The 26388-nt window shown below is 39.1% G+C and overlaps 1 protein-coding gene across 1 annotated transcript; it reads left to right on the forward strand.

Annotated features, from left to right (window-relative positions):
* SLC13A1 (solute carrier family 13 (sodium/sulfate symporter), member 1) lies at positions 1–24094 on the forward strand. The gene is made up of 15 exons (XM_009883668.1): positions 1–105; positions 1944–2072; positions 2802–2938; positions 6906–7093; positions 7704–7761; positions 7849–7915; positions 8425–8585; positions 13077–13196; positions 14393–14491; positions 14581–14682; positions 20807–20910; positions 21813–21922; positions 22588–22749; positions 23711–23848; positions 23951–24094. Exons 1-15 carry the CDS (start codon positions 7–9, stop codon positions 24092–24094), a joined length of 1818 nt encoding a protein of 605 aa, XP_009881970.1. The 5' UTR covers positions 1–6.
* Positions 24095–26388: the final 2294 nt, after the last annotated feature.

Below are 26388 nucleotides of genomic sequence, written 5' to 3' on the forward strand. Positions count from 1 at the left end.
TCAACCATGAAGATTCTTAGCTACCTCCTGGTTTACCGAAGGTTCCTGCTCATTGTCCTCACCCCACTGCTTTTACTCCCACTTCCACTTATCATCAAAACCAAAGTAAGTGACCTGCTTTGAGAGGTAATTATTTTGCACCCGTATGTCAAGCCTGAGATTCCCAGATCTTTTCAGAATTATAAAATCGTATAATGGTTTGAGTTAGAAGAGACCTTGAATGACTTCACGATGTTTGCTTTGTGTTTTTTCTTTTTATTTTTTTTTGTTTTGTTCATCAGCTCAGAGTATTTGCATGGAAATGTAGAGAAGACAACAGCTTTAATGTAATATTCTGTACTGGATGCATGAAGTTCAGAATTATATATTTGTTTTCTTGTTCAGGGAATTTTTTTATCATTTAACATCATCTAGACTACCTTGAAAATCCCGTCCTTACTATTACATTTTGGCCATTTTTGAACAGCTTTGTGTGATTGACAATGGAGATGAATTGACGGGAAGACAGCTGAAATTAATTTTATATTTGATGAAGGATTTTGTTAAGTTCATCATATACAGTGTTGTCTGATAGCAAATGACTGGTATCAATGATCTGAGAAATTCCTTCTGGTTCCTAAATGGAGCAAAGGTTGTTGCAGGACACATTGTACTTTAAATAAATTCTTCTGGCATTCAATAACTCTTGTGACAACTCCAGGCTGATGAAACAGCTATCTAAAAATTTTATTAGTGATTGTATCTGGTGCAGCTCTGATATCAGCAGAATGAAATGGAATTCTCCTGTGAAGTATTATCACACATTCATCATATGTACCATGCATAACAGTACATGAAAGTCCAGTTCAGAAGTCCTTGTGTCACAGACGGATAGTGGTTACAGAGCAATATGCTTCACACTGTCTCACATCACAGTTTCAATATTTCAGTTTCTTCTCTGAGAGGAAATTCTTGAGAAATTCTTGATGCGGTAGGACTTAAGTGAGATGAACATTTGGTGGGTGACAAATGAATTGACACTATCAAATTGTTTCATACATAACACAAGCTTTCTCCAAAAAATAAATCCTACCTATAGCTGACTGACTTGGATGTAACATTGTTGCTTTCCAGTCAGAGGTTCCCAGAGCCATTTCATTGAGCTACTTCTTTCCCAATACAAACCATCTCTGCTGCTGTTGAGCATTTTCATGCCCCAACCAATGGCATTAAAAGATCTAAGCCATTTTCCTCGAGAGCATAAACATAAATGAAGACTACACAAAAGAGGTTTCTAGGATTCTAGTAGAAGCTAGGTTCACTTCATCTCATTTGGCTGTGGCTGCATTTTACAGGAAGCATTGAAATAAACTCTCTTGAAAAAAATCCTGTTTTCCAGGAGTTTAAATAAAAGGCACTCACTCAAACTACAAGTTTTAAAAACAACTGTGTTTCTTGTCAGTCTTGCACAATGCTTTTTATAGTAGATTATATCCTTGCCTTATTGATGTTGATGACAAAACTTCATTGATTACAGGAGAGACACAATTTTATCTATTATTGACTGCCACTACTCCTAGAGGTTTAAAGGTTTGCTTGCAGCTGCAGAATGTTTGTGAGTTATGTTAATTTATGGTCTGAGAATGTTCCAGAATTACCTATATGATTAATTGTGTTTGAAGGAAAAGGCAGCTGACTTTTTTTCCACCTTTCATAAGTGCTAGAATGTAAGTAATTCTACTACCTCTTAGAAAAAAAATCTTTTAAAGTATTTTACATACTATGTTTCATATCTTACCAGGATTACCAATAGCAGACAATAAGCACCCTCAGTTCATGTCCCTTGACTCATACTTGTTCCACGTGGGGGGAATCTCTTTACCGACATAGCTGGACTTTTTGTAATTGTGATTCTTTTCCTGGATGATCGACTCATATTTTTGTTGGTGCCTTTTGTGTTCTAGGAAGCAGAATGTGCATACACGTTGTTTGTAGTTGCCATCTTTTGGCTCACAGAAGCTTTGCCGCTGGCTGTTTCAGCTTTGCTTCCTGCCTTTATGTTCCCATTGTTTGGTATAATGGAATCCAAGGAGGTAACCCTTTTTTTTTCCTCTCTATCATATTATGGATTTCATTGATAAAATCTCCAAAGAAAGAACCACATAATGTTGAAACGTGATGGGCTAATCCATGGATTTGCTGAGTGGCAATCACAGTAGGTCTGCCTCAAGACTTGCTTATATGCTTTGTCCTCAGGACTTGTTCATATTTCTTTAATATTTTTTTTCTAGATTGTGATTCGGTGCTTAGATTCCAGTCAACAGGAAAATGCTAGATAGATATAAAATATCCTTAATGTTACAAAAGCCAGATGACACACTAAAGACCCCATATGCAAAATGCTGCATATACATCTTCATGTCAAAGAGAGAACACCACAGATGATCATACTCTAAGTCTATGTTTAAAGTCCTTCTTTTGTCTGTGGATAGATGCATGAATCAATGAAAGCAGAATTTCATCAGTGATTTAGTTTCCATGTGAGATGTGACCAATGATCTTAGGTTGTTCATATCGTAAGCCCTATTTTTCATTTCGTTTTAACACTATAGGCTTTAGTGCGGTTAGTCTTGTATCATTGGGTTAAATGAAATTAACAGTTTCAATGAAATTAACAGTCTAAATTTAAGCCCCAAACATTTCTTGATATTTATTTCAATATATATTTTCACTGTTTTTTTTTTTTTCATTAGAGTAATAATATTAAATACTAACAGAACGTCACCATTAAGTTAACAAAATATTTTCTGTTTTTAATTCAGGTGGCATCTGCTTATTTTAAAGATTTTCATCTGCTGCTGATTGGAGTAATTTGTTTGGCAACATCAATAGAAAAATGGAATTTCCACAAAAGAGTGGCTTTAAGAATGGTGATGCTGGTGGGTGTCAACCCTGCATGGTATGTGCTAAACAATGTCTTGAAGGACAATAGTACTTGTAGAAAGCTCTGTATTCCAGAAATAATTGCCTCCTGCTTTTTCTGTAGGAGAAATCCAGCCTTTCTCTTCTACTGAAACAAAGTAGATATTTGAAATGATACGATTGATCTGTTGGTGACACTTTATTATTTTGCTGAAATCCTGATTGAAATTTCCCTGTAGTGATTCTGTTCATAATAAGGATCCTTCTGAACAAAAAAATTGGATGAATTTGTGAATAATGTAAGGATCTTGTTTCTTAATGGTTGTAGTATATTACATACCTGATGCCTACAACCGAAAATCTGTGCTATGCTTATTATTAATTTGTGTTTCAATACTGTTTGCGAAATTCTGGACACTTCCCAAAAACACAAAAAGAGTTCAAATACACAGTGAGGAAAAAAGTTATAAAATTCAAGATGTGATGGGGAAGAAAAAACACATTAAGCCTATGTCTTTATTTATGTTTTTTCTTTGTCTACCTATGAAGAAAATACCAAAGGAATAGGAACTTCGCCAGTTGGATGAGGTGATGAGGGAAATCAAATCACACACTGTCGGCTCACTATCAGCATATATCTTATGAAGTGAAAACTCTGTTCTTTGCTTGCTTCACAAACTTGCAGAAAAGCTTTAGGCCCACAGATTCATCTGTCAGCAGACCAGTAAGGCTGCAGATAAGATCTGTAGAGTGAGTTTAGTTTCTCAGTATACATGATGCTTATGACTCCTTGTCAGGAAGCAGACAGTGACGGGAAGTAAAAAGTCAGAAAAATAGAAACCCCAGGTCTAAAAATGAGATGCCTCTTAAGTGATCTAATTAATAACACCTCATGGATATGCTGGATTATTTTTATTCCTCAGTGATTTGTCTGTCCTAATTTTAAATAGCATTTTTTGAAAGCAGGTAGCTTTCTTTTTTGACAAAATGTTCCTTACATGCTTGTTCAACTGCCTCCCGTTATCTTTAGCTATATTCTTGAGCTACACGGTTTTAGTTATTTCAACTTCTCTCTTTTTGATCGCTCCTAAATCCTCAACTTTTGGCTGAAACCTTGAAAGGGAGAAAATGTGGATTGTGTGCTAAGCTGAACACTGCTGGGGAACTTGCTGCGGACACAGAAACCCACAGCCAGCTGCTGAGGATATCTAGGGCAACTCCACAGACAGCTTTGTAACCATGAGGAAGCAGTATCCCTCATAATTTTCAGCTCTGCCACGTTTCCTGATCATGACAAAAGGCTGATAAGTTTATGATAAGATGTTCTGTGAGGGAGAGGATCCTCCCACCTCTCAGCATCTGCTGCTTTTTAGTTGTGCCCACTGCAAAGTGATGCATGCTGTTCTCTGTGCACAGCCCTCCTCCTCCGCTAGCAGGAGTCCCCAGACAGCTTGTGCACATTGGGGACTCATCCAGCCCATTGTAGGAGGTTTCCGCATTAGAGGACATGGGGGATGCAGCAGTGGAAATAGAAGAGCAGGAGTCTTCTGGATTCTGCATTCTTCTGGGGAAACTGACTTGTATAGCAGGACTGGGGAAGTGATCATCGCCGTGTACTTTGCACTGGTGAAGCTGCACCTCAAATACTGTGCTCAGTTTTGGGCTCCTCACTACAAGAAAGACATTGTGGTGCTGGACCATGTCCAGAGAGGTACAATGAAGCTGGTGAAAGGTCTCGAGCACAAGTCTTATGAGGAGCAGCTCAGGGAACTGGGGTTGTTCAACCTGGAGAAAAGGAGGCTCAGGGGACACCTTATCACTCTCTACAACTACCTGAAAGGAGGTTGTAGAGAGGTGGGGGTCAGTCTCTTCTCCCAAGTAAAAAGTGATAGGACAAGAGGAAACGGCCTCGAGTTAGACTGGATATTAGGAAAAATCTCTTCACTGAAAGGCTTATCAAGCATTGGAACAGACTGCCCAGGGAAGTGGTTGAGTCACCATCCCTGGAGGTATTTAAAAGACATGTAGATGTGCTGCTTAGGGACATGGTTTAGTGGTGGACTTGGTAGTGTTAACAGTTGGACTCGATGGTCTTAAGGGTCTTTTCCAGCCTCAATGATTGTATGATTCTATGAGTCCCTAAAGGTGTCCTGTCATTTGAGCTATGTGGTCTGGTCTGCAGACTAGCATGGAAAGGTGAATACATCTATGAGATGTGCAAGGACTAGAATGAGTAATAAAACATTGATTTTGCATTACGTAGCAAAGAGTGACTTTATAGTTGAATGTAAAAGAAGTTACCATCCAAGGTTTCATGCAGAATATTTTTTAACAGGGAGAATAACGGAGAAAAAATGGGGCTGAACAGCTTAGGATATATTTTATTATTTTTTAAATCAATTTTAGAATCACTCATTAGAGTATACTACATTGTACTAAATGGTCACCTGGCAGTCAGTCTATCACATGCTGGAAATTTATGAAGAACAGTTTAGAAACATATTAATGAATGTCTTAATTTGCTTTGGTTTTAAATCCCCTTGCAAGTTGTGCTAAAATTATATTTCTCTATAATGTGAACATTCATATTCAGTGTGCTTAGTCTGACCAATATCTTCTGCATAAAAATTTCTCCTGAAAACACAATTCTTCCCCAACTTCCATCTGAGGACCTGATCAAAAACTATGTAAAGTTAATGGGTTTTATACTATTGATGGCAATTCGTGTTGAATCAGGTTCACCATACGCAGGTCTGCAGATCATTTCACCATTGTGCAATTAAAAGTACACAGAGAAAATACAAGGTGCCCCAATTTAGAAAAAATGAAGTTTGAAGTGTTATTATTAGCTGAAATGAAAGTTTATGAGAGGCATTTTGAATGGTATTTTTATCTCATAAAATATTGCTTACATTATTTTTGTATAAAATCTTCTTTTCATGTGCTGAGTAATCCTTACAGTTTTTGTGAAGCTTTTGATCAAGGCTGGGCAAAGACCTTTACACATTGCACAAATGACTTCTCAAAAATGCTGTAACACTACAGTCCCCCCAGTCACAGGTGTGCTCTCGCTGTGGTGGTGCATGGCAGGTGCTTAATGACACTGCCAACACCTTGGGACAGGAACTCAAGAGAACTACTCTCATTTACAGCTCCAAGAGATGCATTAAAAATGACAATGTGGTCTGTATTCTAAAATTACTGTCCAACTTCACCAAATGTGACATGGAATATTTGAGGTTTTTAGTGTAAAACTAGAGTGTCTCCAGTCACTGATGCAATCATTGCATTGTATCAGTGCAACCAGGAATTGCACAGATGTAGTTCCTATTTGGCAGGAAACTTAGCATAAGATGTGTCAAGACCAGACTAAGACTTTGTAATGACCTTCACTTTCCAATTTAATATCAAATATGATGTTTATTGAAGCACAAATAATCCCTATGCCTGTTTGGGGCACTGAGTAAGAACTAAGTTAAGCACCACCTACTGAGTTGCTAATATTTCTTCCTATAATGCCTGCACTGGTACCTAGAGGACTTACAGTCTAAGTGATAAGTCCGGGGTTTTGACCTAGCTTGTACAGTATGAGATTAGTAGCATTAGCAGTATAGACTTTAATTTTCATTTGAACTTCTGACGTGCACTGTGTTCTTTCTTCAAAGATGATTCAACTACAGTATCAATCTGTAAATTATCTGTCGAGGTTTTGGCTGGGCAGGCCACAAACTGAAAGACATTATAATTGCTTCTTTTTCGATCTCTAACATATTTGTTCCTTTAACTCTAAAATATCATAATATCAGTGTCTTTGATCAAGGTAATTTTAATTCATAAACTTCCTCAGAGGTCAATCACAAGCTTTAAATTTTTAGCGCAACCTTTAAATTTTCAGTGTTTCCTCCATTCAAGCTTTCTCTTGAAAAAGCTTTCCATTTATATTAAACAGAGTGATGATAGGAGGTGTTGCTGTAACAGCCACAGACTCTTCTCTCCTGTTCCAGGCTTACGTTGGGTTTCATGGTTAGCTGCGCTTTCTTGTCGATGTGGCTCAGCAACACCTCTGCTGCTGCCATGGTGATGCCAATTGTAGAGGCTGTAGCTCAGCAGATCATCAGAGCTGAAGCAGAAGCTGATGCGCTGGAGATGTCTTGCTCGAACGGCTCCACCAACCCGGCACTGGAGCTGGACGGTAGGTGTGGAGTACAGTTTTTGTCTTTGCCCACCCCCACCCTACAGCAGGGTAAACACCACGTGAAATAAAGTGGAACAGCTAGGGAAGTGCTGGCATCATTACGTGCTTCATGGTGAGACCTCTCTTGGATTACTGTGTATGAGGCCTCTCACATTCACAAAGACTAATTAAAACCAAACGGGTGCAGAGTGTGGCAGTTATATGAGAGGAGAGGAGAAGAGAAGAGCCTGGCTTGTTAAGCCTGGTAAAATGAAGCCTGAAAAGAAATATGGCTACAAGCTACAAATACACTGGGAGTTAAAAGTTATCAAGAGAAAAGCGTTCTTTAAGCTCTAGGGTTATGTTGGGAGTATAAATGAATCTAAACTGGTTACGTACACAGCTGGATTGTAAATTAGGAAAAGATTTCTCATCATTAGAAGATTAAGACTTTGGGGAATCGCAGTCGTGAAGGAGTAGGGCACAACTTAGCTGGTTTTAAGACTGGCACTTGTAAATGTATTCATGGGATGAGGCGAAGCGGTTGCATGGAACAGGACATGTTGATGGAGCCTTTCCAGCTTTGCTCCCTTAAATGCTTATCTGTCTTTCCATCAATGTCTTACAGAAAATGTAGGAGAATGTCAAAGCAGTGACTGGAAAGAGAAAGAAAAACAAGTTAATGGGTAATAGTTATTCATTTACTAAATTCTGTTCTAAGAATTCATCTAAATAGAATGCGTTTATTAAAATACATACCTTTGTTTTTCCAGATATGACAACAATGTGGGTAGTACTGTGTGCACAATTGAAAAGGAAAATGAAAAAGAAAAGGAACAGGTACTTAAGGTGACTTTCTTTTCTTTAATGCAGCTAATGTGTATAACTTAACCTAAGTCTCACTCCTATATAACACCTAACATGGCACAGCTAACAAGTAATCTAGTTTCATGTGAATAAGATATATATGTGTAGATACAAATACACATACACTTATTTAGTTATTTCATTAGTGGTTTTGAGCCCCTCATGTATTTTATGCAAGTTAAACCAACCTCACCAGAGAGCAAACTCTATGTATCAGGAGTATATGTATCTCAGCACGTATGAAGGAATTTCCTGTGTGGACACTGAGACAGCTCAGGCAAAGGACTTCAGGATCTGACTCTCCCTTCTTTTCCTTTGCATGAATAATTGTAGTACCACTGCAACAGCAAACCAAACTATGCAGCTTCGGGCTATATTGCCGGCAAATTGTCTGGCTGTTCTGGGACCTCCTTGAATCCTATTTTTGTGCTTGATGATGAGCCCTTCTTATATATTAATTGGTGTATATTCTTTCTAAGGAGAACCTACCACCTGCTGAAACAGGGACAAAAAGCAAAGAGGACAAATACAGTGGGATTTTTAAAGTGATGTGCTTATGTGTTGCTTATTCTGCTACCATTGGAGGGCTGACCACAATCACAGGAACATCAACTAATCTGATTTTTGCTGAGCACTTCAATACGTAAGAGACTATATTAAATTATTTGTATTCTTCTTAATCCAGAATTTTAACCGTTCTTTCTTGAGCTCTCACATAGCTCCTCTAAAATGCTTTAGAAACCTTACACTTTGATTTGATACTGTTTGTTTCTATTACTTTCTTTTTGTTATTTTCTGTTAAAGAGATAAAATGAAATTGCATGCTTGTATTTGTCTTACACTGAGAAAGGCTATAAGTGATCACCCAACACATGCAAAAAGGACCATTCTTTGGCTAAATAATACTTTACTGTTTACGTTGCTGCATGGAAAAAGATGGGCTTATCTGAGGAGTAAGACATTACTTAGTATAAGTATGACAGACAGTATCTGGCCTTAAAGGATGGTTATTCATTTCTGAGTACAGCAGGAGCTAAGTTCAGGTCTGCTTAGCAAAGTGCATCAGGGACTTTCAGGAGGCTGGTGCGTTATTGAAATGACAAATTTAGGTCCGTTAGTCAAAGAAAAAGCAAATAATTTCCAACCAGTCTGAAACTTTGCATTCAATGGAACATTTTGGTTTGAGGTTATTAAAAACATTCTTTAATATTCCTTTTCTTTTCTAAGTAGAACTCCTTTGAAAAGAAAATTGGCAGATTTCATTCCAAAGCTTTTGGAAACCCAATAGTTCTTGCTGAACTTTTTTTTCTTCCCCAAACTACTCATTGCCAGAAATATTCCTACTCTAATTTTAAAATGGAATAAAGTAAAGTACAATCCTTTTATTACCCTCTGCCCACTATTCTGTATTGCTGATAGCAAAATGGTGAAAGACCAGTTATTGATAGATTTTCTTCCATCCTGTGTTCCATGAATGGATGAAATTTGGCTTCAGCATGCTGCTGAAAGGAACTGAAGTGATACAGTCTGTAAATCAGCCTGTGTTAAGAGAGTAGTAACAATGGAAATTATAACAGAGTGCCTGTTACTGGGGCCAAAGAACTACGCAGGGCAGAAAATGGCATAAGTCCTTCAGACTTAAACCTTCAGTCATGTAAGCATTTCTGGTTCAGGCAGGCTTCATGCTCAGGAACCTGGAATAATCCAAGATTGATTACCAGGGGTAAGAACTGTTGTTGTTCATTTCCCTGCAGTTGTCGGAAACTTGAAAAAAACTGGCTTGCAGCTGGTTTTTCAGTTTGTCTTAGCTGTTAACAATCTCTTCAAGAATGCATAGGCAGATTGTTGTTCTCTCCCTGGGCCTTCAGCCTCTGCTAGGAGCATGGGCTGTGCATGGAGTGCTGCATGTAATCTAGTTTTATACCCCACCAGGATTTTGTTTAATCTTTACACAACCACTGAGCCTAATCCTTAACTTAAGCTGAATCTAACTCCTAACTGTGCAAATATTTTTATCTTTAACTGTCTTGGTCCCCTTCTCCTTAGAGGCTTCGTTTGTATTTATGCTCTGTCTGAAGTGGGAACTGACCTGTTAGCATCACTTGCACCCATTTGCAGTCTGCCTTCATTTATCATAAGCGTTGAAGGGAGAGTAATTCAGCAAAAGAGCTGTACATATTCCATATTCCTTATATATTACTGATTTTAGTATTAAAGAAATATTTAAATATTAAATAAGCTGGAATTAGTGTTTACTATTCTGTCCTTCCCTCCTTTTCATTTGTTGCATGAAGAGGAAGGCAGGATATCCATGTTAGCATTGGAGCCTGTGTGTTGCTGGGAATCCTCAGCCTGCTGTTGATTTAGGACAAGCAGTTATGCTGTGATCCACAGGGCAGAAGCATCCCTACCAGTGAGACCAACTTCCACAAGGGCTCCTTTTCAAGATGGATTTGTTACTGACTTGCACAGGGACTTTCTATTCATTCTGTAATTGTCTGCAAAGGGACATTACAATATAGTGTCTAGAATATAGATAACTGGGAAAAAAAAAGAAAGAAAAAAAAAGTAAAAAAAAAAAAAGTTTTGACCAAGACATTAAGGAGACGCGTAGCCAGCTGGTAGGCTAAAAGCTACTCTGCTCACACTGCCCATAAGATACCCAGAAGCCTTTACTGGCCACAGAGGCATCAACGAGGATGAGTTGGGTTGGTCCCCACTGCTCCCTGGAACAGATCCTTGGTGATGCTGAGTCCCTTTCATCTCACTCCATATTTATTTTCCTTTTGTATTTTATCCATTTTCATAGTGGTGTTTTTCATCTTGAATCCTTCAGGCTGCTGCAGATCCCCATGTCAGTTATCTCACATCTGTAGTTTTACCTACCTAATCTCACATAGCTGTGGAGACTTTCTCACAGCTCTTTCCCACATGAAGCAGTTTCTTCAGCACTGCAAGACAAGGTTCACAGCAGGGCCATGGATCCTGGGAGCACAGGCAGCTGCACCCCAGGGTGAGGGGAAGGCTGTGGGGAGGTTAGAGAGAGAAAGGTTTGCGAGACAACACTGGGTCAGGCAGAAAACGGAGTTCTCCTATGCTTGAGGAAGACTAAATCCTGCAATGAAACCTTTGGTTCTCCAGTCAGGCTCACTGACAGGTTACTCAATTCCCGGAACCCTGTTCTGGTTGCCTACTTTGACCTTCCAGAATAAAACATTGCCAACATAACATTATTTCCAACCTAAGCAATTTTATAAAAGTCATAAAAGGAATAATCTTATCTGGATTTGTTCTATGAACCAAATTTGTTGGCATTTGGAGTGTTTGCCTGGAAAGAGTTCATTGTTCTTGGTGCCGAATCACTGTAAAATAAGGATTATTGAAATCAATCACACTTTTTCATTTCCTGAAGGAAATAGGTCTAGAAAATAAGCAGTTCAGTGTGTCCTGTCCATCCTTGTCTCAGACAAGATCTGTAAGAGATAATCCAACAACAGCAGATAATCCAACCAGCACTATTTAATAGATCATTTTTAAAATCATTTGAATTTACCATTCAGTCTACGTGAGGAATGTTTGCTTTGGAGATGAAGAATAGCTGAATTCAATATTAAGATTACTAGAAATACTTACATATATATTCAGCCCTGCACAAAATTACTGTGAAATCTGACTACAATAAATTAACATTTTATAATGGAATTGACTCTTTAGTATGAAGTTGTTTTAAAGACCTTGTTTTGTTGCTCAATAAGGAATTATTGCACATAATTCAGGAAAGCAGATTATAAACACTTTAGCAAGTGATGAAATGCTAAGTCATTGCTATGCTGATGTTGGGTTTTTTCCTATCTTGGAATTCATACATTCAAAAAGTGATGTAGTTGATCATGGGGTAAAAGCTAAATAGCCATGTAATTAGTAAATTATATATAATAGCACAATGCCTGTTCTTGTTCCAGTTTCACTGTCTCGTCACTATGTACAGTTGCAATTTAGAGCATCACCTCAGGAAGTGGGTAGGAATTTTGGTTCAGTCCTAGCTGACACTTTAATTGCAATATATATAAGCATCGTAATAAATATAGATCAATCCTAAAATATGCACAATGCTTGAGAAAAGATTTATAACAAGCATTTACTGCCTCAAAGACTTGTGTGACTATCTGAATTCCTTTTCTTCTAGCAAGGCCTGAGATACAAAAGATTGGCTAATAATTGGAAATGGTCATTACAGCCTCTCTCTGGACATTACCATTTCCCTTCCATCTGATTTTTGCATCAAGGAGGAAGGCTGTTCAAGGAGACTAGAATTTTCTCACTTTTAGCATTAAAAGCTCTCTTAGTAGAGCTGGAGGAGCTCAAAGGAAGAATAACTTCTGTTCATAAAGCAAATTGAAAAACAGGATTCATTTACCTGGCCTTTTTGCCTGTCTGGCATCTATCTCATTCAACATTAAATTAATTTATTTCAGAAAAAACAAGCCCATTGCTCCTTTTCTTAAATGTACATGGCAGGGAGCATTCTGGTTGAATGAACCACATCTCTAAACAGTAGATTAAGACAGCCTCAAAGAGACAAGTTGACCAGAGAGACAATCCACCTAACAAATGAACAGTCCTGCCTTTCCTGGAAATTAGTAATAATTTTGTTTCAAGTCAGTTCTGAATGCCTTATGGAACCTTAAACAGTACAAGCCTGAATGTTGTCTCCACTGTTGTCTTCTAAGTTCATTGGAACTTGTTCATTTGAGTATATTTTCTTGTGCTCAAGTGTCCTCTCAAAGAACTGCTTTTCTTCAGGTTCTGTTTCTTTGTAATCCTAATGGTCCTTCAGGCCGTGAGTAGCCCTAACTTACCTCCTGAACTCAGGTTAGACACACCAAGATCAGTGCCAGATTCCACAGACCTGTTGCTGATCCAGTGCCCAAATAACTGGCAAAGCTAGTTCCTGTAGTGGTCATGATGATCAGGAACAGGGTGGGAGGGTGAGGGAAGAGGACACCAGCAGCCACCTCATGCTCAAGTCAGCTGCCAGCCAGAAGCACTCTCTTGCCGCAGGGCTTTCTGGCACTTCTTACAAGTCTTCATTCCTTTGCAAAGCTCAACTGAACAGTTTTTTACTTTCATCCAGACGTTACCCAGCTTGCCAGTGCATCAATTTTGGATCCTGGTTTATCCTTTCCATCCCCATCACAGTTATTATTCTGGTGCTCTCCTGGGTCTGGCTCCAGTGGCTTTTCCTTGGGTTTGAGTAAGTAAATGTTGTAATCAATAAAACTAAAGGTTGATGATGTAAGAGAGATTTTGCAACAGGAATAAATATCCCATCTAAGTTTAACAGGCTCAATAGGAAGATAATGCAGCAACAGTGATTTCGTGCCCTTGATTAATATGGATGAGTTTCTGGATGGGACAAGAATTTTCTAAAGTAAGGAGCCTTGACTACTCAGCACAAAATGAAGAGTCCATATTACAAATGTTGATACCCATACACAGACATAATCATTAAACAGTGCATGTGTGCAAGACAGAATACTACTGACATTTTATACATTTTCATCTAACACTGGAAGATTTATAATCAGGATGTTGCCCTTCACTGGAGTCAAGGATTGGCTTGAATACTTGAGCAATATCTGTTTTATAAACTGGAAGACTATATTTGTAAATGTGAAGTAAAAAAATTCCACTTTTACAAAATTCATTTGTGGTGGTATGGTAGGGTTTTTTTTTTTCCCCTTACAGCTTGTGCTTTTAAGGTTTTGGAGAGGATAATACTTATTTTGGGCTGATTCTTCAAAACCTTGTTCTCCATGAGTTCAGTAACATCTGCAGACACTTGTCTTCCACAATTACCTGGCTATGTATGGCGCAAGAGATGAAGAGTGAGACTGCCTACTCTTAAGCAGACTTTAAATCATCCCACACTTACCACTCCATACGTGAACATTTACTGTTTCATTTTTCTTGATTGTTTCAATAATGTTCTTTTTAACACCATGTAAGGGTCTTACTCCCAAAACAAAAACCTAACTCGTACCAAATATCCTGCTGATCAGGATGCAGCCTACTCATGAGACACAAACTTTTTCATTACAAAACAAAGTAAAGCAAAGTCATAGATGACTTTCATTAAATAGCCAGGTTATGTATTTGATTGTTTCAATTAGTTCCCATGATTAAAGTTCCAGCCTTCCTGGGCAAATGAGCTAGACAATAAGAGCACACATTTTGTTGCTCCCTCTGTCAATCTCCTATTGAGCTTTTTCACTTAATTCCAATATGCTCAGTTTGGTGTGTGATAATTAAATGGGAGATACTGCATTGTAAAGTGAAAATTTTACTTCTGTAAAGTGTTATTGGTATCTGGAAAGGTTGGACTTTTTTTTTTTTTTTCCCTGCATAGACTGTTAATTCATTGTTCAATATTGCTGATTTACATTCCAGTTTTAAAAACATGTTCAAATGTGGCAAGAAGAAAACAGCTAGAGAAGAGGCCTCAGCACAGGTGATTCAGGATGAGTACAAGAAGCTTGGACCAATAAGGTACATCAAACCATAAATCTGCGAACAAGAGTGAGTGCATCCAAGTGCAAATGCAGGAAAATGTATAACCCATTCTGTTTCTGCTATAGCTACCCAGAAATTGTCACACTTGTCCTATTCATTCTAATGACCCTGCTGTGGTTCACCAGAGAGCCTGGCTTCATCCCAGGATGGTCTTCACTTTTCCCAAAGTAAGTAATCTTTTTGATACACCAAGAACTGTACTGTGTCTTAACTACATACCTTCTTTTCTTCTCAATTTAAAAAAAAAACCAAAAAAAAAACCACCAAAAAAGCAACAACACCCACCCAAAATATTTTCAATACTTCCAAAATATTCCAGGCTGAAAACCTTTGTAGTGTATACAGAATAGGTAAACTCCAGCAACGTCATAGATGTATGTGTGCAATATCTGAAATGTGCTAAACCCATTACAGGATAAAACAAAGTGCCTCCTAAGAGGGATTATGCATAGTTTTTGGACTTGATCCAATGAGGGAGGATGCATAATGATTGATGTTACAGTATCCTACTTCCACATCAAATCTACAGTTTCAAGAATTTGGTTAGAACTTTTTGATCTACTGCTCTCAGTGACAGCCACACTCGTATGCATACATCCCCTGCTTTGACAGCTCTAATTAATGATCTAAATTACTATCTGTTCATACATAACTCTCTCAGTGCCACAGTTCAACTAACCATGAAAAAAAACAGGATCTATTCAGGAACTATTACATTTTTTTGCCTTCTGCTGCAGCTTGGCTTTCAGTCCCTTCCCCAGGATCACCTACACTTTTTTTCCCTAAGAAATCGGTTGCTCTTCAAGAACTTATAATACTGTGATGTTTCCTGTTCTTTTGCTGTAATTACTGTAATCTCAGTTCTGTTCTGTGATAAAGGTCTGAGTTTTGCTCTCAAGTACTGGGAAGTAGTTGCAGGATTGGGAGGAGCAGGACTTTGTGCTGTTTAGGCCCTTCTGGATTTAACATTTATTACTGGATGGGTCAAAGGCCAGTGCTGATGGTAATTTGATGGTAATTTTCCTTTTTTTTTTTCCTTTGTGTCTGTCACCCCCCAGTGCTCTCCAGAAAGTCTGGTAGGGTATACAACAAGAAATAATTGTAGCCCTTCAAAGATTTAAAGTGCAAAGCAAAATTATTTTGTGTAAAAACTAGCATTAAAAAGTGCAATAAAAACTAAGGTTGTTGTCATATTTATTTTTTTCATTATCCAAAAAATTGCCAAAGAACATTTTTTTCTCCTTATAACAGCAGAAATGATGATCATTGTCTCATACGAAACACTGTGTTCTTGAAGGGGTTTTGGAGTGTTGACCTAATCAAGCGATCATCCAGCTAAGCAATCAGGCTGGCTTTGTTTCTCTTTCTGCTTCATATTAATGTTCAGTGCTCATCGAGCACCGTTTAACGAGATACATGTGATACTGAAAAACAGACATTGTAAACAACCTTTCAAATCTGGAACTTATGGCTCAAATGGATTATTTCAGTCCAGAGATCCCCATTTTTTTATTTGTTGTTGTCTGTTTGCTGTTGTCTGAGGATTTTGTTCACTGTCAGGGAAAAGCAGAATATTCTCATAATAAGGGTGGTTACAGGTTCTGCACAGGGATGTGACTTTGTGGATGCCCTCTAACGGGAACGCAAGCACGTGTCATGTCACATTAGGCTGAATCATGTTATAATTTGGGTGAGGTAACCTGAAGAGAAACAAAGCTTATGTTACTGCCTAACAAAACCTTTAAGGGGAAAGAAAACATTTCTTATTATTCAGGCCTTGCCTGTTTCTAGACAGCTTTAATTTGTCAGTCAATTGCATTAATTGGCATAAGACCAGGCAACTGGGTTTTTACTTTTCTGAACAACAGAAAACTTCTCTGACAAGATACATGAGTGGGGCAAGGAGCCAGCGCAGGTACAGCTGGTAGTGAGCCATCTTCTTTAAAGAAAACAGAGACGCAAACAGGAAAAAGAACTCAAAATCCAAGAACTGTGGTTCTGTCAATGGTTACATTCCCTCATCTCCGTGATGTCCAAGCAGCTTCTAGCAGTGCATGAACTGCATCTTTTATGCACGTGTTCCCTTATGCCTCTGTGTACAACATTGTTCAGTGTTTCAGACTTACGTATACTAACAGGCATGTGCACAACTTCCTTATGTTTATGCTACAGGAAACAACTGAAAGGAAAAAATCTCTGTCTTTAGAAATCTGACTTCTTATCAGAAACCTGATAGCACTTATTTTGCACAGGACCTTATCCCATATTCTCAAGCCAACCTGAGGCAAGTTCTGTCACCTGCACAGATGAGCTTTGTCCTTAGGAAAAGCTGCAATGTCAAAGCTATAAATAAAGTTGAGACCTTCCATGGCCGGTGAGTGGGTCCTAGTAGGTATGGTTCACACCACTCCCAGGGTCTAAAACCAGACAGGACCGTCACTTCATTTATTCTAACATGCTGAAGAACATGAATACCTAGAAAGCAACCAGGCTTGATTTCAGGGTGACAAAGCACAGGTTGGAATTTACCCCTTTCCTTGATAATCTGTCCTGGTGAATTATCATCTCTGTTGCCAAACTAAACACAAACTTGCACCTTGTTTTCTGTCCGAATATACCTTCCAGCCATCTGTTTTTGTCTTTCCCGCTGGATTAAAACTTTTCTGTGATAGATGCTTTAAGGATATACTTATCTGGTTTAATTATATCACATTATAAGCTTTGTTTTGACAAACAGCATGGAACGCTCAAAGTTTTCCTTCCAGAAAGAAATTCTCACCACCCATGTTCATGTTCTCAGCCCCTTGTGTGCATTCTCACAAGTTACTGAATATCACCTTAAAATCCAGACACTGATTTTTTATTTTTTTTTAGATCCCAGCAGAAATATTGGTGTTTAATGATGATACCTCCCCACTTTTTAAGGGTTACTTTTTGAAATGTTAGCCAATTTTCAATCCACATTTGTGCTGTATCGGTTTTGAATAGAGTTCATTTTTAAGCAGCATTATCAGATGTGTTTCAAACATACAAAACCTTTACCAGTAAATTTTTCTGAAGAAAAAGTTTTTAATCTATTAAAGACTAATCCTTTACTGTCCTGCCCTGAGCCCCTGTTACATCCCTCTGGAGGAAGACAGCAGGATATTTTAATAATGTTGTATAACACTACAGAGAGCGGCACAGGGTAAAACCGCCTGTTTCCTCCCCATCTGTTGACAGCACAGGATCACACATCATTTCTGTTACAGCAGTTTCCTTCCATGTCCTGGCCTGATTCCAGGCTGTAGGGTGTTAACTTCAATTAGACGAGTTTCAGCTTGGCCTTTGGCCAGGACTTTATGAACCTCATAAAATACAGAAAGTTCAGCACTGGGCTGCAGCTGATTACTGCTGATGTATGCAAGGTGGGCTTCCCTAACACTTCCTCAGATTATTGCCTGAGTGTATTCTTTCTTTTTTTCTGCATTGTTTATTCCTTTCTTTACCTCCAACACGAGGCCACTACGTACTTCTGCCCACAGCCCTTTTCTCTACAATGATCTCAGTTGGAGTCATCATGAGATCTCCTTAACAGCTTTTTTGCTTCCTCATAGGACAATCAGATGTGCAGTGTTATGAGCAGGTAGATGTTGTACATGCAATTGTATTACAGCTTGGATAAATGGACTTTGAAAAATGTTTATCTCAAAATTTGATGACGATTGAAAAGCTTCTGTTTGGAATGGTGCCATGTGTGTCTTCATAATAGCAGGATGTTGTGTGTGTCCTGAGCAGGTTTTCTAAGAATTATGTTTTGCATCAGGAATACTAAGTTTTTGTGAGAAAAAAAAATTGCACCTCCCTAGTTCAACGAGGGGAAGTGCAAAGTCCTGCATCTGGAGAGGAAAAGCCTCAGGCACCAGTACACACTGGGGGCCACCCAGCTGGAACGCAGCTTGGTGGGAAAGGACCTGGAAGTCCTGGTGGACACCAGGTTGAACATGAGCTGGCAATGGGCCCTTGCTGCAAAGAGGGCAAATGGTACTCTGGGCTGTGTTAGGAGGAGTGTTGCCAGCAGGTGGAGGGAGGTGATCCTTCCCCTCTGCTCATGGGGTAAGGCCACACCTGGAGTGCTGCATCCAGTTCTGGGCTCCCAAGTACAAGGATATACTAGAGAGTGTCCCACAAGGGGCCACAAAGATGATTAAGGGACCGCAGCATCTCCTTATGAGGAAGGGCTGAGAGAGCTGGGACTGTTCAGCCTGGAGAAGAGAAGGCTGCAGAGGCATCTGGTCAATGTTTAAAAATATGTGGGAGGGTGCAAAGAGGACAGAGCCAAGCTCTTCTCAGTGGTGCCCAGTGACAGTAAAAGAGGCAATGGGCAGAAACTGAAACATAGGGGGGTCCTCCTGAACATCAGGAAACACTTTTTACTTATGACAGTGACCAAGCACTGGCACAGGTTGCCAGAGAGGTTGTGGAGTCTTTATCCTTGGAGATATTCAAAGGCCGTGGGGACATGGACCTGGGCAACTGGCTCTGGGTGACTCTGCTTGAGCAGGGGGGTTGGACCAGGTGACCTCCAGAGGTCCCTCTAACCTCAACCATTCTGTGAAGAAGCAGCTGCATAGAATAAAGTGGCAGCATGAATTGTTTCTGTATCTAAATCTTGCTTCCTTCAAAACTCCTAGCAAATCTTAAGAAAATGCTGGACAAGGTCCTAGAGGAAGAGATTTTCTGCTCTTTAGACCCAGTGCATCTGGTCCTAGGCTAAAGGTGACATATCGGCAGAAACCTCTGCCTTAAGAAACCATAACAAAATAACAACTTGATTTTTAAAAGCATGTCCTGTGCTAGCAGACAATAGGAAGCAGGGGACAGAATATAGTAGGGCACCACTCCAACTTCTATGACCGCTTCATTTTGTGACAGTGTTAGCTAAAACTAAGCTGGTTGTGGTGTCAGTGTGCTATGCTTATTAAGGTTTTTTGAATCTCACCTAACACTGCTGTTAAAGCAAAGGGATCTACCAGATTGCACATTTGTAATATATAACTGGGAGAAGATTTTTCCCTTTCAGTGAAAAGCCCTGGTTTAATATAAAACTTTAAGCTGCTGGGAAGACCAGCTGGGAAGTTATGCTTGGACCTACTGTAGCTGCATACGCAGAAAAGCATGTGGTATGAGGTTGAGAGAAATATATTGGTATATTGGTTCAGGAAAACTTAAAGAAGAACTTACAGAAAATAGAAAAAAAAATAACAAAGCTTAAGAAAAAGTTGGGTTTAGCTTTCTTCAGCAAAATTCTTATTCATTTGAATGACTATCTTGACTGAAATAAGACAGACTGGGATATGTCACCACTTAAGTGTGTAGCAGAATCAGACAGAGGTGTTAAAGTGGCCTTAGAGCTCAGCTTTGCAGTTTACCTGATCTTGGGGCTACTCTGTACAAGTTAGGAGGGTATTGGGTCAGATTAAGAAACACTAGTGCAAGCAGTTATCAGGCACTGGAAATGACCAAAATAAACACAGCCCTTGTAGTGACAGCCTAGTAGTGACAGCCACAGGAGGATGGTAATAAAGCTCTGCTGCCTTTTCTTAGCTACAAAAGCATCATCCTTTGTGGGCGTGCACAGTGCTTTTAAGGCCTTTTGGTCTGAATCTATTATAGAGCATATTAAAGTGATTAAATTTATCACTGAACTGTGAAAATTAGTTGTTTAAGCATCAGCTATTCCCAAACATTCCCCTCCCCCTGCTTATTTCTGGGTGACAAAATAACACATGCTTACTCAAGATGCTTATTGCTGAATTTAGAGGGCTTACATCTACTGTTTCTACAGATGTGGTGAACTGGCCTTGGCTGGCTGTGAGATGCCCACCCAGTTGCTTTCTCACTCCCACTCCTCAACAGGACAGGGGAGAAAATTAGGTCAAAAAGCTTGTGGGTCGAAATGAAGGCAGGGAGATCCCTTACCAGTTACCATCATGGGCAAAACAGACTTGATTTGGGGAAAATTAATTTCATTTAATTGCCAATTAAAACTAGAGTTGGAAGGTGAGAAACAGACACAAAAAATAAAACGCTTTTCCTCCACCTCCTTTCATTCTAGGCTCAACTTCTTCGTTCCTGACTCCTCTACCTCTTTCCACTGCCCCAAGCAGCACATACGGTGGGGAATGGGGGTTTGTGGTCACTCCATAACAACTCCTTTCTGCCACTCCATCCTCTTCCTCCTCACTCTTTTCCCCTGCTCCTCCTGAACATATATATTTATGTGTTTTTTTCTTGTTAACTTCTCCTTAGGTACAAAGGTTATGCTACGGATTCAACAACTGCCTTAGTGATAGGCGTCCTGTTCTTTATTATTCCAGCAAAAACATTGTCTAGGACTTCCAATGGAGAAAACAGTTGAGTATATTTGGGTGTGGATTTTACTACAATAAGATATCTAAGATGCAACCATAAATATAACTTATTGCACTTGTTAGAACAATATGGTTAAATACTAATGTTACAATCTTAATCCAGGGTAATATCTTACTGGGATATAAAGCATCCCTGGCCTAGAAGTCAGTGCCAACACTTAAGCAGTGTGAGCAGCAGTAGCTAGAGCTGTGCAGGAACCTGCTACCTGCAACCCACTGCTGCCGATGGAAACCACCTTTCCATTAACTGCAGTGGGTTTTGAATGGGACTGCATGGGGTAGGGTGGGGTTTATTATTTGAAAATGTTACTGCTTATTCAAGGTACTCTATAAAATTTGTCATGGTAAATGAGTTTATTCACATTTCATTTTTCTGCTTCAAAATGGCGTTTACCCTGATTAAAGTATACCTCCGGCTTGTCCTCTTTATGCATTCGATTCTGCTGCTGAAATCAATGATATCTGGGGGTTCACAGAGAACACAAGATCAGAATGTAAATGAGTCAAAGTGAAACAGCGTTTGCTCAGCGATCTGTCTGAATACCGCGGTTTTATTGAGTAAATGAAACGCATTGATGTCCCATAGCTATCTTCCACATAGGGAAGGAGGGGAGAGGGGCCAGTGCTCTGCTGGTGGAAACTGTTGTAGCTCTGGTGTCTTCAGGTTGTGACAGTTTTCACCAGCTAAGGATCTGTCCCAGGAAGAGCGAGTTGTTCACATCAAAGACTTCCTTTATGTTATGAGATTTTGCTTTTGAATATTTCCAATATTTCCCAAGTACTTCCACAGGGAGATTGTTTCGAGGTGGTTTTCAATATGTTTTTAAATGTTGGCGGGGGTTTTGGTTTGGTTTGTTTTTTTTTTTTAATTTTTTTTTCTCTAGCTGTTTTTGGTTACACTCCACTGATTACTTGGAAGGAATTTCAGTCATGCATGCCCTGGGAAATAGCTATTCTTGTTGGTGGCGGGTTTGCACTGGCAGACGGCTGCGAGGTAATACAATTTATAGAAGATACTGAACAATTAGCATGACCCACACCAGGAGCAATTAGACAAGCAGTGAATTCAGTTAATCTCTTGTTTTAGCAAGTTATTCTGTAGCAATATTGAAAACGATAAATGTGACAAATATTCAAGATGTTCAGAAAGCAGCATTAAAGAAAAAGGACTGTACGTTGTCTTCAAAGACTATGCACGATGACTACTGTTTGTTATTTAATTTAAACCTCATGGTGGTAAGAGTTGTGCAGATGCAGTTTCCAAAGCCTTAGGGTTAATGTCCCATGTCACTGAAGTACCTCCTGTGTGGAGCCCTGCTGCCTACTCCAGTAAATCAAGCAGGTTTGGGCCCAAACTCTGGTTGTGAAGCCTGACATATGCATATTTCGATTTTCTAATTATGACTCCTCTAAACATCTCAGAGGTGCAAATATAAATAAATGGAATATAGTTTGCATGGGTTCCTATAGGACACCACTGAATTAGAAAAATGTGCTTAAAAACATGTGGCAGTAACATGAAAAATATTTCAGATTTTTTCTCTTTTGAACAAATGCTTCACAAATAGCAGATAAGTAAGTTACTGTTTTATACTGTTTACTAAATTTTCTTTTCAGTGATGTGTAAAATGTAATCATGTTGTTATATTCCTTATGCAGGTTTCAAAACTTTCTGAGTGGGTAGCAAGTAAACTGACCCCTCTAGGATCATTACCCTTGTGGCTGGTTATCCTGATATCATGCCTTATTGTCACTTCAGTAACAGAAGTGGCCAGCAATCCAGCTACCATTACGATATTTTTGCCCATACTAGCTCCTTTGGTGAGTATTTACGATATTTTTGCCCATACTAGCTCCTTTGGTGAGTATAACACAGGTAGTTTTTAATCGGAATCTGCTTTATCATCCATGTAACAATACAGCTGCTCAAAGAAGCAGTTTTTAGAAATATCCATAAAATAATTCCTGCTGTGCTGTGTTGTGCATTGGATACTTGGTTGTTTTGGGGCTTTCTTACAAGAGACGCTGAAAATTTAGTAAAATTAGGTAAAAGTTCAACACACAAAAATTGATGCTGTTATTCCTATTTGTGAGTAGTTGAAGCACTTAAAAAGGACAAGTCTCTTAGTGTTTCTTCAGGACCAGATCTTAGTGAAATGATTAACACCGCAATTTTCAAGCTGTCACCAAAGAGAAGAGCAGGCTAATAGATGTGCTTTATATGTAATTCCCATTTCTTCTCTCCCTGGCACAATGGTGTCCTTTCTTCTCACCACCTTTATCAAAACACCCAGTTCTGTCTTCTTCAAAACTTACTGATCACCTTCCAGTCCGTAGGTTTTCCTCTTGGCCAGCCTAGACACATACCAGTGCCCTTTCCCTCTCTTACAAAGAAACCTCAGTCCTCACTTCATTGAATCCCTCTTATGTATTACATACAAATTCAACTTTATTACCTTCTTGCAGTGTTTTGCTTTTAGGTCTTGTGCTGTGCCCAGACTCTTTGCAATAGGCTTACTTTTTGGACTCAACTACAATTAGAAAATATCAGGCGTGAATTTAAAGTTTGGTAGCTATTCTGTATTAGAATCACCTTTTCTCCTCTGAAGCATTCCCAGGTATAATCTTAAAAATGAGTTATCAGAAAAGGTTATTTCTCACTCTTTAAACTGGCAGTTCTGTTCACAGTTCACTTGTATTAATATAATCAGTTTGTATTTACGCATTTCATTTGGCAAACGTGTCCCTTGACGGCTGTTCTCTCTCTGATATTTTACGACAGGCTGAAGCCATTCATGTGAACCCACTTTTCATTTTGATACCCGCTACCTTGTGTACTTCCTTTGCTTTCCTGCTTCCTGTAGCAAACCCAGCCAATGCCATTGTATTTTCATATGGTCATTTAACTGTTATGGACATGGTGAGTTTTAAGCAAAACTCCCTAAAGGGGAGTTTTTAGCATTTCAAAAACTTTCTTCAATGTCTTGATGTGAGTTTCTGCTTTCTTTTTTCTCTCCTTTAGGTGAAAGCTGGTTTGGGCATTAACATCATTGGAGTTGCTGTAGTTATGCTTGCAATTATGACATGGATAGTGCCTATATTCGACCTCTATACTTACCCAAGTTGGGCACCAATCATTCCTTCTACAAATAGCACTGGCCTCTAAAAAAAAAAATAATAATCCTGGGGATTGGTTAGGATTGGTTTAGTTTCTTTTCTTTTCCACTGGCATGTGGTGAGTCACTTAAAATGCTCTTTTGTCGCCACAACAACAGGGATCCACATTGCTATAAATGTCGTATTTCACAGTCCCAGAGACTGATGATCCACTCTGAGAGTCTAATCAGGAAGAGTGCTAGACTTTACAGGTATCATAAGGTTAGATCAAGTTTCTAATCTAGTTCAGCCAGTCTGAATTTTTATCTCTTCACTTCATGAAGGAAAAAATAAATGTGCATAGCCATTATCACTGGCAGTTTGCCCCCATTCTCAGGGTAGTGGAATAATGACATTTAGATGGTATTATTTCGAACACCTTTTCTTGCTATTACTATGGTGATATTCAGGGTTTGTCCAAGAACATACTGGTTTTCCACTTTCTAGATTCAAACTCTGTTTGGTGTTGATCACAAACAAAAGATCAGGCAGGGGATTGTCTTGAACACAGAGTTTACAGACCTGTCAGAAATGCACAGAAAATGGAGAAGAGCAGCATGACCACTTACACAGCACTTTATCTGTTAAGCACCTTGTAATTTGGAAGGAGAAAATATACTTAAGCATATGTTTAGTCTACCTCCTTCCGGGACCTCACTGAAACATGCTGTTGCTGTCATTCAGTATTTTTCTGGATAGACATGTATTGATAGATCTGAGTTGATCTAAGTGAATGGAGACTAAATTATCATCATACCTCTCTGCCAAAAGTAGAGATGTATCTCCTTGATGAATGAAAGCACAAGATAGAATGCTGAAGAGGTGACGATCAATCCATCAATCAAGACTACAGTGCATCTTCGGCAGGAGGCTCATGTTCTCTACAGGAAAGGTGGCAGTTTAATGTTTCTAGACTTTGTTAATGTTGGGAACAGAAAACAGTGCAATGTAGTCAGAATGGAAGTTCAGAGTTCAAAGATATCTTCAAATAATGATGTTTTATATGGTTGTTACATGTTTTTCACTGTAAGGACTACAGCGTTGTTCTTTTCATCTGTTGGGAAGACCAGTGACAATTTGTAAAGAGTGTTTAGTTAGTAGTTGGAATCAAAGCTGCACGTATTTAGCTTTTGTCATCCCCTGGGGCACCTCTGTGATGGTTGTAAACCTTAATCTGTCTTTTACTGTAAATTATCCATTTTTCCTAACAACAACAAAAAAGTGCTTTTTTTCTTTTCATTAGATGGTTTATATCTATTTTTAATAGTGCGTATTTAGAGATGTCAGTCATGACCTCTATAATGCCAGAACACAGTGTATAGGATTGTTGCCTATGCAGTTTGCTTTCATTAGGTACTGTTTGCAGATTCAGCTGCAATGAGTTATTAAAGAAACACTTTTTCTCAATGATGATGTTTTTGTGTAGGTAATAGCTGTCTGTATGTGCCACCGCACTTTTCAGCCTCACTCAGGCTGCTATGTCTTTAGGCTGGTTACCTCCCTTTTCTTTATCTTTTTCTGTATTTTTTATACAATGCTCGGCAGAATAGGGCAATCAGGAGCTGCCGCTATATAAATAATGTTAACTGATCCCCTGCAGTAATGATTATGATTACAGAAATGCAACACCTGGCTAAATGATGCCTCTAACCCATCAGGTACTGGAGGGAAATGCTTATGCAAGTAGCTAATCCAAGACATGGGTCTTGGACTGTATCATATGGTGTCTTCCCAGAAGGATGTGCAACACAGAAACAAGTAGCTCACGGTTTATGGAGGCCTTTGGTCCTGCAGGCATAGAGAGGAGAATCAGCTGAGAGTGCTGTTAGTTTAAAGTTCCAGATATCACCATTCCAGTTCTGTCAGTAATTTCCAGATTATTCAAGAGCAGTGAAAACAGTGAATCATATGATATTTCAAGTGGAAGGGATCTCATCTAACCTCTTGCTCAAAGCAAGGTTAGCACTGTGTTCAGACCAGGTTGCTCAGGGATTTGCCTAGTCACATCTTGAAAATCTCCAAGACATAGACTGCACATCTTCCCTGGGTAATGTTCTCCAGTGCTTTACTGCCCTTGTGGTGTATTGTTTAGTCTTTAAACAAATGAACAAACATATATTCATTTTAGTGGAATAGACTCATTATTCTTCCTTTAATTTGGGATAGATTTTTCCCTATGTGTAAAACTGTTGGGTTTCTTTTTTTTAGTGAAACATGAAAAAGGGGTCCAATCCTCTTTGCGGCCTTACATTCACGACTCCCAGTGGGCGTGATATTTTCAGTCTCCAGTGGTCTGCCCTGCAA

This window comes from Charadrius vociferus, unplaced genomic scaffold, assembly GCF_000708025.1.
Source record: "Charadrius vociferus isolate BGI_N301 unplaced genomic scaffold, ASM70802v2 scaffold43, whole genome shotgun sequence".
Classification (NCBI taxonomy): Eukaryota; Metazoa; Chordata; class Aves; order Charadriiformes; family Charadriidae; genus Charadrius; species Charadrius vociferus.

Excerpts from the sequence above, each read along its gene's own strand:
- SLC13A1 (XM_009883668.1), top strand. The coding sequence starts at position 7 with ATGAAGATTCTTAGCTACCTCCTGGTTTACCGAAGGTTCCTGCTCATT. Across the intron at positions 7,094-7,703 it reads CCCGGCACTGGAGCTGGACG|AAAATGTAGGAGAATGTCAA; the intron begins GTAGGTGTGGAG and ends AATGTCTTACAG. Across the intron at positions 14,683-20,806 it reads TGGTCTTCACTTTTCCCAAA|GTACAAAGGTTATGCTACGG; the intron begins GTAAGTAATCTT and ends ACTTCTCCTTAG.